This window comes from Muntiacus reevesi, chromosome 3 (assembly GCF_963930625.1).
Source record: "Muntiacus reevesi chromosome 3, mMunRee1.1, whole genome shotgun sequence".
NCBI lineage: Eukaryota > Metazoa > Chordata > Mammalia > Artiodactyla > Cervidae > Muntiacus > Muntiacus reevesi.
In genome coordinates this window covers 95,532,347-95,545,971 of record NC_089251.1, presented here as the reverse complement: position 1 = coordinate 95,545,971, position 13,625 = coordinate 95,532,347, and the positions used below count along the sequence as shown (strand labels likewise).

At 40.4% G+C, this 13,625-nt stretch overlaps 1 protein-coding gene across 3 annotated transcripts in view; it reads right to left on the bottom strand.

Moving 5' to 3' along the window:
- Positions 1-13,625, bottom strand: part of TBC1D8 (TBC1 domain family member 8) — a 141,214-nt gene that overhangs the window by 6,729 nt on the left and 120,860 nt on the right. For all 3 annotated transcript variants that reach the window (XM_065929709.1, XM_065929710.1, XM_065929711.1), the window contains 2 exons: positions 11,178-11,418; positions 10,642-10,707 (listed from right to left, as the gene is read on the bottom strand). In XM_065929709.1, coding sequence (XP_065785781.1) covers positions 10,642-10,707; positions 11,178-11,418 — 307 coding nt within the window. The remainder of the gene's footprint in view (positions 1-10,641; positions 10,708-11,177; positions 11,419-13,625) is intronic.

The window sequence follows — 13,625 nt, the reverse complement described above, 5'->3', positions numbered from 1 at the left end:
TCACATTCTGCACAAATTAAAAGTCGGATGAAGGATTTGCATTTGGTTATCTGAAACTCCTGATCTCAGATGTCTGTGTGACGGGTGGATAAGTGCATGGCTTCGACAGACAGACACCAGCACAGACGGCTCCCTGTGGCTTCAGGGACTATCATTAGTCAGGGGGCACGTCCATTCCCTGTAACACTGTCATCACCACTGCTATCTCATCACTTTCTAAATGGGATGCTTGTGGGGGAAAACACCAGTTCCACTGAAAGCTGCTTATCTCTGGCAGAGGAGGACACAGACTGCTTTCAACACTGTGTGGCCTTCAGATGCCCTTGACGCTACAGTCATCAAAGTAACACCATTTTCCAAATGAACTTATGGTTGCTGGGGGGAAGGGATACTGAGCTTGGGATGGACATGTACACACTGCTACATTTAAAATAGGTAAGCAACCAGGGCCTACTGTATAGCACAGCAGGAACTCTGCTCAATGTCATGTGGCAGCCTGGATGGGAAAGGAGTTTGGGGGAGCGTGAATCATGTATATGTATGGCTGAGTCCCTCTGCTGTCCACCCGAAACCATCACAACATTGTGACTCAGCTACACTCCAACCCAAAGGAGAAAGGGAAAGATATTCCCATCTGAGTGCAGAGCTCTAGAGAATAGCACAGAGAGAGAAGCAAGCCTTCATAAGTGATCAGTGCAAAGAAATAGAGGAAAACAATAGAATGGGAAAGACTAGAGATGTCTTCAAGAAAATCCGAGATACCAAGGGATGCAAAGATGGGCACAATAAAGGACAGAAATGGTATGGACCTATCAGAAGAAGATATTAAGAAGAGGTAGCAAGAATATACAGAACTGTCAGAAAAGGTCTTAATGACCCAGATAACCACGATGGTGTGGTCACTCACCTAGAGCCAGACATCCTGGAGTGGGCCTTAGGAAGCATCACTACGAACAAAGCTAGTGGAGGTGATGGAATTCCTGAGTTATTTGAAATAGCTATTTCAAATCTTAAAAGATGATGCTGTGAAAGTGCTGCACTCAATATGCCAGCAAATTTGTAAAACTTAGTAGTGGCACAGGACTAGAAAAGGTAAGTTTTCATTCCAATCCCAAAGAAGGGCACTGCCAAAGAATGTTCAAATTACCGCATAATTGCACTCATCTCACACGCTAGCAAAGTCATGCTCAAAATTCTTCAAGCAAGGCTTCAACTGTACATGAACTGAGAACTTCCATACATAAAAAGCTGGATTTAGAAAAGGCAGAGGAACCAGAAGTCAAATTGCCAACATCCACTGCATCATAGAAAAAGTAACAGAATTCCAAAAAAACATCTATTTCTGCTTCATTGACTACACTAAAGTCTTTGACTGTGTGAATCACAACAAACTGTGGAAAATTCTTAGAGAGACCTGCCTCCTGAGAAACCTATATGCAGGTCAAAGACCCAGACAGGAACAACAGACTGACTCAAAATTGGAGAAGGACTATGTCAAGGCTGTCTATTATCACCTTGTTTATTTAACTTATATGCAGAGTACATCATGCGAAATAACCAGGCTGGATGAAGCTCAAGCTGGAGTCAAGATTGCTGGGGGAGAAATATCAATAACCACAGATATGCAGATGACCCTAATGGCAGAAAGAGAAGAGGAACTAAAGAGTCTCTTGATGAAGGTGAAAGGGGAGTGTGAAAAAGCTGGCTTAAAACTCAATATTCAAAAAACTAAGATCACGGCATCTGGTCCCATCACTTCATGGCAAATAGATGCGGAAACAATGGAAACAGTGACAGACTTTATTTTCTTGGGCTCCAAAATCACTGTGGAGGGTGACTGCAGCCATGAAATTAAATGACACTTACTCCTTGGAAGGAAAGCTATGACCAACCTAGACAGTGTATTAAAAGGCAGAGAAATCATTTGCTGATGAAGGTCCGTATCGTCAAAGCTAGTTTTTCCAGTAGTCATGTATGGATGTGAGAGTTGGACCATAAAGAAGGCTGAGTGCCAGCAAGTTAATGTTTTGAACTGTGGAGCTGGAGAAGACTCTTGAGAGTCCCTTAGATAGCAAGGAGGTCAAACCAGTCAACCCTAAAGGAAATCAACCCTGAATATTAATTGACTGATGCTGAAGCTCCAATACTTTGACCATCTGATACAAAGAGCTGACTCGCTGAAAAGATGCTGATGCTGGGAAAGCCTGAGGGCAGGAGAAAGAGGGGGCAACAGAGGATGAGATGCTTGGATGGCATCACCAACTCAATGGACATGAGTTTGAGGAAACTGCAGGAGATAGTGAAGGACAGGGTAGCCTGGCATGCTGCAGTCCATGGAGTCGTGAAGAGGTGGACACAACTGAGCAACTGAACAACAACGACCAATACAAAATAAAAAGTTAAATAATAATACCATTTTCCATCATATTTTCTCCTTGAAAAAGCCAAACAGTGCCCCTCCTTTACCTCTCCATGGTGGCTAGAAACAGCAACCAACTTCTAACAGCACAGACTTGCATTTGGTTCAATTAGGAATTCCAGTATACCCAAGTCATCATTCAGATAGGAAGATCAACCACACTCTCCAACTTGTGTCCCAGATATATAATCTAGAAAACCTCCTGAGCTGTGACACATACTGGACACTCACTGGGACTACAGATCCAATCTTAGTGGCTCCTTGACAATTTGCATAGTATCAGGGGTCTTAAGCACTTAGCTTTTCTCTTTTAAAAAGTTCAATGGAGGGGCTTCCCTGGTGGCTCAGTGGTAAAGATTCTGTCTGTCAATGCAGGAGACCCGAGCTCGATCCCTGATCTGAGAAGACCCCACATGCTGGGGAGTAACTAAGCCTGTGAGTCACAACTACTGAGCCTGTGCTCTCGAGCCCAAGAGCTGGAACTACTGAAGCCCGCGTGCCCCACACCCTGTGCTCTGCAACAGGAGAAGCCACTGAAATGGAAGCTGGTACATGGCAATAAAGGGTAGCCCCCTGCTTGCCACAACCAGAGAAAGCCCAAGCAAAAGCAATGAAGATGGAGCACAGCCAAAAATAAATAATAAAAATAAAATTATAAGAAGTTCAATGCAATCTTTTAATTTCACAAAAGGTTCCTTAAGAGGTTTATATTCTACACTATTCATATTTTTCAAAACCTTCAAGTGATATTTTCAACTCAGGATCCCAATCCAAAGAGCAGACTTACATCTAGCCTCAGCTATCTGTCACCAAATCGAATAAGCCTGGCATCATTTCTGATGCAGCTGGCATCAGTACTGCCCAAGTTATCACATGTAAACTATCACTTCTGGATCCTGTGAGAAGTTGACCTTTGCAAGTTTCCATAGTACAGCATCCATTTTCAGAATCTGAGTCTTCAGACTGACTGTCTCCAGCTTCTGGGAGAAGTTCTTGATCTTTCATGACTGGAGTCATCATTTAGTTCACATATTTCCACGTTAGCAGATAAGCCTTCTTCGTGTATGTCAGTTGGGTCATGTCCATTAATAATCTGGTCCTTAGAGTGGTGTAACGATCCTTCAGTCCCTTGTTCCAGCAGGTATTCTGACGTATCAGCACACTCTCAAGGGCAGGAGATTATAGATTTTATCTTCAGTATTGTTTCTTAGTATAACCATAAGAAAAAGCTGACCAAAAAGTGAAGAACCAATATGGTGGACGTGACCTGGGTGCCACAACTTTTTTCTTAGACAAAAAGTAGTTGTCACATGCCGTGTGTCTTGATAGTAATTTCAAACACATGATTTCCCATTCCATACTACTACTCAGGTTGTCATCCACAGTGACTATTCCATGAAATCTACGGTTTTATACCAGTAGTCGTTGTTGTTTTTCAGGCACTTAAGTCGTGTCTGACTCTTTGTGACCCTGTGGACGGTAGCCCCCAGGCTTCTCTGTCCATGGGATTTCTCAGGCAAGAATACTGGAGTGGGTTGCCATTTCCTTCTCCAGGGAATCGTCCCAACCCAGAGATCGAACCCAGGTCTCCTGTATCTCCTGCACTTCCCATAATATATATGGGAAGCCCATATATATTAATATCAGTACTTATGGGTCTTATCTGCAGGTACTCTGGACGAAGCAGACAATGTCATGCAAAGATTTCATGTATTTCAGTGTTGGTGGTAGAGCAGTGAGCATAGCCACCTTGCAAAGATCTAGTATACTTTCAGTTGTACTGCACAGACTTCAAAAGTGTAGCGATTCTGTCAATGGACTTGAACTTCCAAGATGCAGTCTTTAATCAAGGGCAATGGAACAAAATACATTTTCCCAAGTAACAAAATGGGTCAAATGGTACTGAAATCTTAGCATGCTTAGGACTTTTTAATATTAGTTTTCATACTAATATTATATTGAAATGTCTCCATGCAATTCCTGATTGGGATTTTTAAATAACAACCTCTTCAAATGGACTATCACCCTCAATGAGAAACTATTTGGACAAGAAGGTAGAAGCAAATGGCATTTTGCTGTACTTGATGGAAACTGCTTTCTTGCCAGTACTGAGAATTTGAATGGTTCAAATGTTTTGGTTTTACTTCAAGTGTATGATGATTCTCCCTTACTAACAAATCTGAGTTGTTTTGATAATATGGTTTCCTGAATTTTGGTTTCCTGTTTTTAGTATTTATTTATTTATCTGGCTACACTAGGTCTTAGGTGCAACATGCAGGATCTTTGCTGTTAGTTGCAACACACAGAATCTAGTTCCTTGATCAGGGAAGTCCCATAATATGACTGAATTTTAAATCCAGCCATTTTTTCATATCAAGTATTTAAAAATTTATACAGATATTGATATAAACTTCTCATATATAGATATTGCTGTTTTAGTCTATAATTATACTTCAGGATTCAAATTACAAATACTGACTAAACATCATTAATGAAGCATTTATAACCTCACATTTTTCTAAGATGAATTTCTGCTTTGAATCCATATTTTGTCAGTGCACATTAATGTTTTCATGTGATCTTCAAATTTTCAATGAAGTTCACTCAGGTTTTCAGCATTTTAAGTCCTTTTTAAAATAACTATCTTTGAGACTTCCCTGGTGGTTCAGTGGTTAGGACTCCACTGCAGAGGGGTACAGGTTTGGTCCCCGGTGGGCAACTAAGATCTGGCATGATGTACAGTGCAGCAAAATAAAACTATCTTCAATTAAACAGTAACTTGGAATCATTTATAACATCTTTCTTTTTAACTGAACTCTTTAAAGACATTTATTTTTGGCTGTGCTGGGTCCTCACTGCTGCACAGGCTTTTCTCTCGTTGTGGCGAGTTACTCGGGCTTCTCGTTGTGGTAGCTTCTCTTGTTGCAGAGCACAGAATCCAGGTGCATGAGCTTCAGTAGCTGTGGCATGTGGGATCAGTATTCACAGCTCCTGGGCTCTAGAGCATGGGCTCAACAGTTGTGGCACAGGGGCTTAGTTGCTCTTGAGGCCTGTAGGATCTTCCTGGATCAGGGATCGAACCCATGTCTCCCGCATTGGCAGGAGGATTCTTTACCTCTAAGCCAAACTAACTCACATCCTGAAAAAACTCTTCTTTTGGACAGCAGATGCACTCTGGCATGTAAACAACCTCAGGAAGAAATCTCTACTTCTTCACCTAAAGCTGAACACAAAGACTGAAGCAGCTCCAATTTTACTTGAGTCAGCATTTTGAAAGCATCACTTCACATGGGTCCAGAGCAGCAGGGATCCCTCTGGGAGCCGCTCTGCAAGTCTGACAGTATATTCCCTGCATCCCGGAGTTCCCAGAAGGAACAGAGCCCACGCTGTCAGCTCCACTCTCAGCAGGCTCTCTTACAGGAAACCTCCAATGCCTCATTCGTCTTCATTTATGAATTCCAATACATCATTCTCAGTAGCTGGTTTTGATGCTTCTTCCTAATGTATATAATGCTCTTCCAGGAAGTTGTCTTATGGAAGTCCAATTAGTGCAACTAGCTGAGTAAAATGACCAATACCTACATATCGACCAATTTTTTGCAATGAAAACTCCAGTTTTAGTAATCTTCTAGGATACCTGTTCATCCCTGTATCATCTGATGTGGTATCAGATCATCTGGAATATTTCTCTTCCATTTGTTAAACAATGTTATTATGTACAGTGGAACCCCCATAAGACTGAGCTGATTTTTCAGCAGAAGCTGCAGGCCAAAGGGAGTGGCACAATACTTTCCAAGTGCTAAAAGGAAAAAAAAGACTTCCAATCAAGAGTATTCCACCCAGCAAGGTTATTATTCAGAATTAAAGGAGAGAGAAACCATTTCCAAACAATAGATAAAGGCCTTTACCACCACTGAACCAGCCTTATAAGAAAGGTTAAATGGACTTCTTTAAGCTAAAAAGAAAAAGCCCTAACTAGCAACAAGAAAACATAGCAGAGTCAAAATCTGACTGATAAAGGCAACATAGATATTGCTCAACCACCTACAAAGTTAGTAAAACGGTTAAAAGACAAAAGTAGTACAATTAAGTAGAGCATAATAGCCCAAAGGATATAAAAAAATAAAATATGTAAAACTTCACATCAAAAGTAAAATGTAGGAGGAGGGAGTAAAAACACATAATTCTTAGAATACATGTAAACTTAAATTGCTATCAACTTAAAACAGACTGGTATAGATCTGTATAGATCTATGTATAGATATCTATATAGATCTATATATATACATAGGCTGTCATACAGTGAAACTTGTGATAACCACACAGCAAAAACCTACACAAAAGATGAGAAAGACATCTAAATGTAACACCACAGAAGGTCATCAAACCATAAGGGAAGAGAGAAAAAAGGAAAAGAGAGGAACTACAACAAGCAATTAACAAGAAAGCAATAAGTACATGTCTATCAATAATTACTTTAAATGTAAACAGACTAAATTCTCCAATAAAAAAACAGAGTGACTGAATGGATGAAAAAACAAGAAAAAAAGACTCAGATAGTAGGACACAAACTGAAAGTGATGGAATGGAAAAGACAGTCCCTGCAAATGAAAACAAAAAGAAATCTGGGGTGGCTATACTTATATTACACAAAATAGACTAAAACAAAAACTGGAATAAAAGACAAAGAAGGGCGTTACATAATGATAAAGCGGTCAACCCGACAAGAAGATATAGCATGTGTAAGCATTTATGCACCCAGGAGAGGCACACCTAAACAAATAAGGCGAATATTAGCAGAGCTAAAGGGAGAAACCGACAGCAATACAGCGCTAGTCGGGGACTTTAAGACCTCACTTACATTAATGGATAGAACATCGAGACAGAAAATCAATAATGAAGCATCAGCCTTAAGCCACACATACATACAACACATTCCATCCCAAAGTAGCAGAATACATATTCTCAAGTGCACAAGGAACATTCTCCAAGAAAACAAGTTTCAATAAATTTAAGAAGACTGAAATCATATCAAGCATTTTTTCCAACCCCATTAGTATGAAACTGGAAATCAATTACCAAAAAACAAACAAACAAACAAACTAGAAAAACCACAAATTATATGGAGGTTAAACATCCAGTAGGTCAAGAAAGAAATCAAGGAGAAAATTTTAAAAATACCTTGAGACAAATGAAAATATAACATTTCAAAATCTACAGGATACAGCAAAAGTAGTTCTAATGGAAATTAATAGCAATAAATGAAATAGAGATTTAAAAGACACTAGACAAAGTCAATAAAACTAAGACCTGTTTCTTTGAGAAAATCAACAAAATTGACAAACCTTTACCAAGTCTTACCAAGAAAAAGAGAGCTCAAAGTCAGAAATGAAAGAGAAGTTACAACTGACATCACAGACAAAAGATCAGAGAAACTCATATGAACAATTATACAACAAAATGAATAACCTAGAGGAAAAGGGTAAATTCCTAGAAACATACAGTCTTCTAAGACTGGATCATGAACAGACAGAAAATCTCAACAGATCAATAGTACATGATGTATGGCAAAAACCATCACAATATTGTAAAGAAATTATCCTCCACTAAAATAATTTAAAAAGAAAAGAATATTGAGTCAGCAATTGATGTTGAAGCTGAAGCGCCAATACTTTGGCAACCTGCTGGGAAGAGCCAATTCATTGGAAAAGACCCTGATGCTGGGAAAGATTGAGGGCAGGAGGAGAAGGGGACAACAGAGGATGAGATGGTTGGATGGCACCACTGACTCGAGGGACATGAGTCTGAGCAAACTCCAGGAGATAATGAAGAACAGGGAAGCCTGGCGTGCTGCAGTCCACGGGGTCACAAAGAATCGGACACGACTGAGTGACTCAACAACAACAACAACAAACAAAACCCCAAGACCAGACGATTTCACTAGTGAATTCTACCAACATTCAAGATTTAATACCTAATATTCTCAAACTCGAAAAAAACTGAAGAGAGAATACTTCAAAAGTGATTTTAAAAGGCCTGAATTACCCACATATCAAAACCAAACAAGGATACCATAAAAAAAAAAAAGAAAATTATAGGCCCATATCCCTAATGAAAAGAGATGTAAAAGCCCCAAAGCATGAGCACATCTAATTCAAACATATATTAAAAGGATTATATACCATGATCAAGTGGGATTTATTACAGCAATGTAAGGATGCATCAATATCCATAAATCAACATGATCCAACCCACCACATTAACAAAATCAGGGATAAAAATTGTATGATTGTCTCAATAGATGCAGAAAAAGCATTTGATAAAATTCAGTATACATTTATGATAAAAATTCTCAAAGTGGTTATTTAGGAAATGTTCAGTTCAGTTGCTCAGTTGTGTCTGACTCTTTGTAACCCCATGGACTGCAGCACACCAGGCTTCCCTGTCCCTCACCAACTTCCGGAGCTTACTCAAACTCATGTCCATTAAGTCAGTGATGCCATCCAACCATCTCATCCTCTGTCGTCCCCTTCTCCTCCTGCCTTCAGCATCAGGGTCTTTTCCAATGAGTCAGCTCTTCGTAGCAAGTGGCCAAAGTACTGGAGTTTTAGCTTCAGCATGAGTCCTTCCAGTGAACATTCAGGGTTGATTTCCTTTAGGATTGACTGATTTGATCTCCTTGAAGTCCAAGGGACTCTCAAGAGTCTTCTCCAACACCACAGTTCAAAAGCATCAATTCTTCAGTGCTCAGCTTTCTTTAGAGTCCAACTTTCACATCCATACATGACTACTGGAAAAACCAAAGCTTTGACTAGACGGACCTTTGTTGGCAAAGTAATGCCTCTGCTTTTTAATATGCTGTCTAGGTTGGTCATAACTTTTCTTCCAAGAAGCAAGCATCTTTTAATTTCATGGCTGCAGTCACCATCTGCAGTGATTTTGGAAATGTACCTCAATGAAATAAAAGCCATATGACAAATACAGCTAACATCATACTCAATGGTGAAAAGCTAAAAGCCATTTCCTCTAAGAGCAGGAACAAAACAAGGATGCCTACTTTTGCCCACTTTTATTCAACATATTACTGAAGTGTTTGCCAGACAACTGGGCAGGAACCAGAACTAAAAGGCACCCATAGTGGGAAGGAAGGAGTAAAAGTGTCACCATCTACAGATGACATGACGCCATATGTAGAAAATCTTAAGTGAAAGTGACAGTCGCTCAGTCATGTCCGACTCTCTGCAACCCCAGAGACTATACAGTCCATGGAACTCTAGTGGGCAGCCTTTCCCTTCTCCAGGGGGTCTGCCCAACCCAGGGATCAAATCCAGGTCTCCCACATTGCAGGTGGATTCTTTACCAGCTGAGCCACAAGGAAAGCAGATGACATGATACCATATGTAGAAAACCTTAAAGGTTCCACAAAAAAACTGGTATATATGAACTCAGTAAAGTTGCACACATGCATACATACACACAATAGAATACTACTCAGCCAGAAAAAGGAAGAAAATCTTATCATTTGCAACAATATAGATGGACCTTGTGGGCATTATACTAAGCAAAATAAGTCAGAGAAAGACAAATATTATACAATTTCAGTCATATGTGCAATCTAAAAAATGAAACAAACAAATGAAACTCCTCGATACAGAGGTCAGATGGTTATCAGAGGAGAAAGCAGTTGAGAGGTGGGCAAAACAGGTGAAGGAGGTCAATTTTATGGTGACAAATGGTAATGAGATTTACTGTGGTGATCACTTTCTAGTGTATACAAAGACTGAACATTATGTTTTACACCTGAAACTAAATACAATATTATATACCAGTTTTCCCTCAATGGAAAAAAAAAAAAAAACAAAACAGTAAGCTACAATAACCATCTATTGAGGCAACCAGGGTTTGTTTTCCCCCCATCCCACAGGCAGGTGGTTCTCAAAGTGTGGTCCTCAGACCTAGTCAATCAGAATGGGTAGGCCAGGCATCCTGTGTTACAATAGGCTACCCAAATGATTCTGATGCACCCTCGGGTTTGGGCACCCCTGCCACAGACCACACAATACAGTACATCAAACCTGTCATCAGCCACTCCAAAGTTGAAATGTCTACTGCCTCAAGTTTGAATACGTTTAAAAAGAGAAGAACCTCAAGGTCGTGCTCAAAGTTGGTCCAGGCGAAGGCACAACAGGCACAATTCTAATTTTCTACTTAGACTTTCTTACCTGGAGGGATATGCAGCCGATATAACAGTTTAATCTTCTCATTCATTTCTCCATTGTACATAATATCTGCAAAATTAAAGGGAGAGAGAGACTGAGCAGAGGCAAACGGGTCAAATCCAGGTGTCAGGGCGCAGAGTCAGCGCAGAGAGGACGCAATGAGGCCGGTGTTTGTGACCTGACACTTCACCTCCCACCTCTCCAGACATAGTGTGTGTGAAAGGAAAACGGGAAAAGAGCCGCAAATAACCTTGGGGAATCTCGTCTGGCCTCACAGCTTCAGAAAGATTTTAATTTTAGCTGCAAGAGTTAGAAACGTGGGTAGTGGGAAGGACAAATGAGGAGGCTAGGATTAACATACACACCACTATGTATAAAATAAACAACCAGCAAGGGCTTTTTACAGTCCCACAATCACACTGGGCGAGTCACAGATCTATTTCATTGAGTGGATGTGCCTGCTTCACTATCCCTTTGTCTTGTGTTCACAGACACACGTCCCGTATGAACTACTGCAGAAAAGACCCACAGAGTCATACCGAGGCAGCTCACAAATGCTTTGAATTCGATAAGGTGGTCCATGTTTTCGTCCAGAAGCCTGAAAGTCCTTTCGGCAAGGATTTCCGTGTGGGCCCCACAGGTCCACGGCGAGACGAGCTGGAATAGGCGTGCAAACTGCTGGGCGTCTATGCGGTACTGCTCTGCGTAGGGCCTGCTGGGGTCGTGGCGTGGGGCCATGGGCCGGGGCTGCTCCCAGTAGCAGCTCATCATGTGTTCTCTCTACCAGGAAGGAGAGGGGCCTGTAAGGGACGGTGACTCCCCAGGGAGGCCACACACGGAAGGAAGGCCAAAGCCAAGCCTTCTCTCCTCACTTGCTTTGCAAAATTATTAAGTAGCAAATAAGCAATATTAAAACACAAAAAATGAAAAAACGGTGTCATCGCTCCCAACAAGACATGTAAAAGTTTCCGCTTATTACCCTGTAGTCCTTGCCTGCATGAATATATAATTTTGACATTTTTAAAAAATTAAGGTTTCTTTTTTTCACTGTAGTTAAATATACTTAATCAAATTTACCATTTTAATAATTTTAAAAAAATTTTTTTCTATTTTTTTGGGTCATGTGGCATGCGGGATCTTAGTTCCCTGACCATGGATTTAACCCATGCCCCCTGCAGTGGAAGCACAGTATCTTAATCACGGGGAAGAACCCATTTTTGCAATTTTGAAATGTACAGCTCAGCTATCATTGTTTTAATGAAAAAAGTCGTACAATTTTTATTCTGATATTTTCGCTTAAAATCATATTATTCAAAAGTTTAAAACTACTAAATAAATCTACAGGCTACAGAAGAAATTAGCAATGCTGGTTACCTGTGGGGATGGAAGACAGGGGCAAGCACCCAGATCAAGAAGCAAGCCTTTTTACTACATGCTTTTTTTATATTGTCTGAATTTTTAACCACATGACTATATTAACAAGTCAAAAATTTTAAATGAAAGAAAAAAAAAGGACCATTTGAAGTCTTGGGCATAGACTGAAAACTAAGGCAGTCAACACTGGCCCCATCACTGATCACTGAGGACCAGTTAGGCTCTTCAGAATGTATCTTTTACACCTGTACTAAATCATCTCTGGGGACATTTTGGCTCACTGACTTGGAATCCTTTCACAACATCAGTGCCCTTTGCAAACCATGAGGATGGCAGAGAAACAAGTACATATCCCTAATATCCAAGTGCCTAAGCTCAGATGGAGACCAAAATGCCATTTATAACTTTACTGCATATTACCAGCAGTCCTCAACAAGCCTTTGCAGAATGACGACAAGTACTGTAAGAACTTTTAAGTGTAAAATGAAGGTCTCGTAAATTCCCATTTCTCAAAACCCAAGACACACTATGAATTTGCATGTATATTTTTGTCATCCTGTCATGCTAGCCAGAGGCCCTCAGAATCCTATCCAGAAGAACACAGTTATAAAAGTTAAAGACCAGTGCAACCAATTTACACAGACTCCTAGAAGCCAATACAAAAATCAGCAAAGGATAAGAAGAGATGATACAAGAAAGTAGACAATTAGCCAGCAAACTTACAAAAGGGTATGCAACCTCACTAATGAGTACGCAAATTTAAGTTAAAATGAAATGCAATTTTCTGGGACTTCCCTAGTGGTACAGTGGCTAAGATGCCGGTACTCTCAACACAGGGGGCTCAGGTTCAATCCCTGATCAGGAAACCAGATCCCACATATTGCAGCAAGAGTTTGCATGCCACAACTAAAGGTCCCGTATGCCTCAATGAACACTGAAGATTCCACATGCCGCAACTAAGACCCAGTGCGATCAAATAAATAAATATTTTTTAAAAAACGAAATGCAATTTTCTACAAGGCTAGCAAAATTTTTAAATATCCATAATATTAAATGATAGCTGAGTGTGAAACATTAGGAAATGAACACTTCTAGATATCATCAGTGGAACTGAAATTTGAAAGATCTAGAACACTTTAGCAACAGTGACTGAAATTTGGTTTGAGCATCCCTAAGGAACCCATCCTACAGAAACAGCAGCACAGGTGTCTAGAGAAAGGCTCAAGGATGCTCTGCACAGCACTGTTTATAAAGCAGAAAAAACTGGAAACAAGACAGATGTCCTTCAGCAGGTGAAAGGTGAATAAAATGTGGTTCAGCCCTACAATCAAATTCTGTTGTCACTAAAAAAGAATGAGAAAAGATCTGCAGATACTGACTCGAGAAGAATGTCCATGGTAAAAACTGCAGGGACTTCTCTGGAGAACCAGTGGTTAAGACTCCACGCCCCCAATGCAGGCAGCACAGGGTCGATCCCTGGTCAGGGAAATAAGATTCCACATGCTACATGGTGTGGCCATAAAATTTTAGAAACTGCAGACCACTGTGTGTAGCACAATCTCATTTCTATGTGGAAAAAAAGTAAGAGTGCATTGCTTGTGTGTGTGTCTACA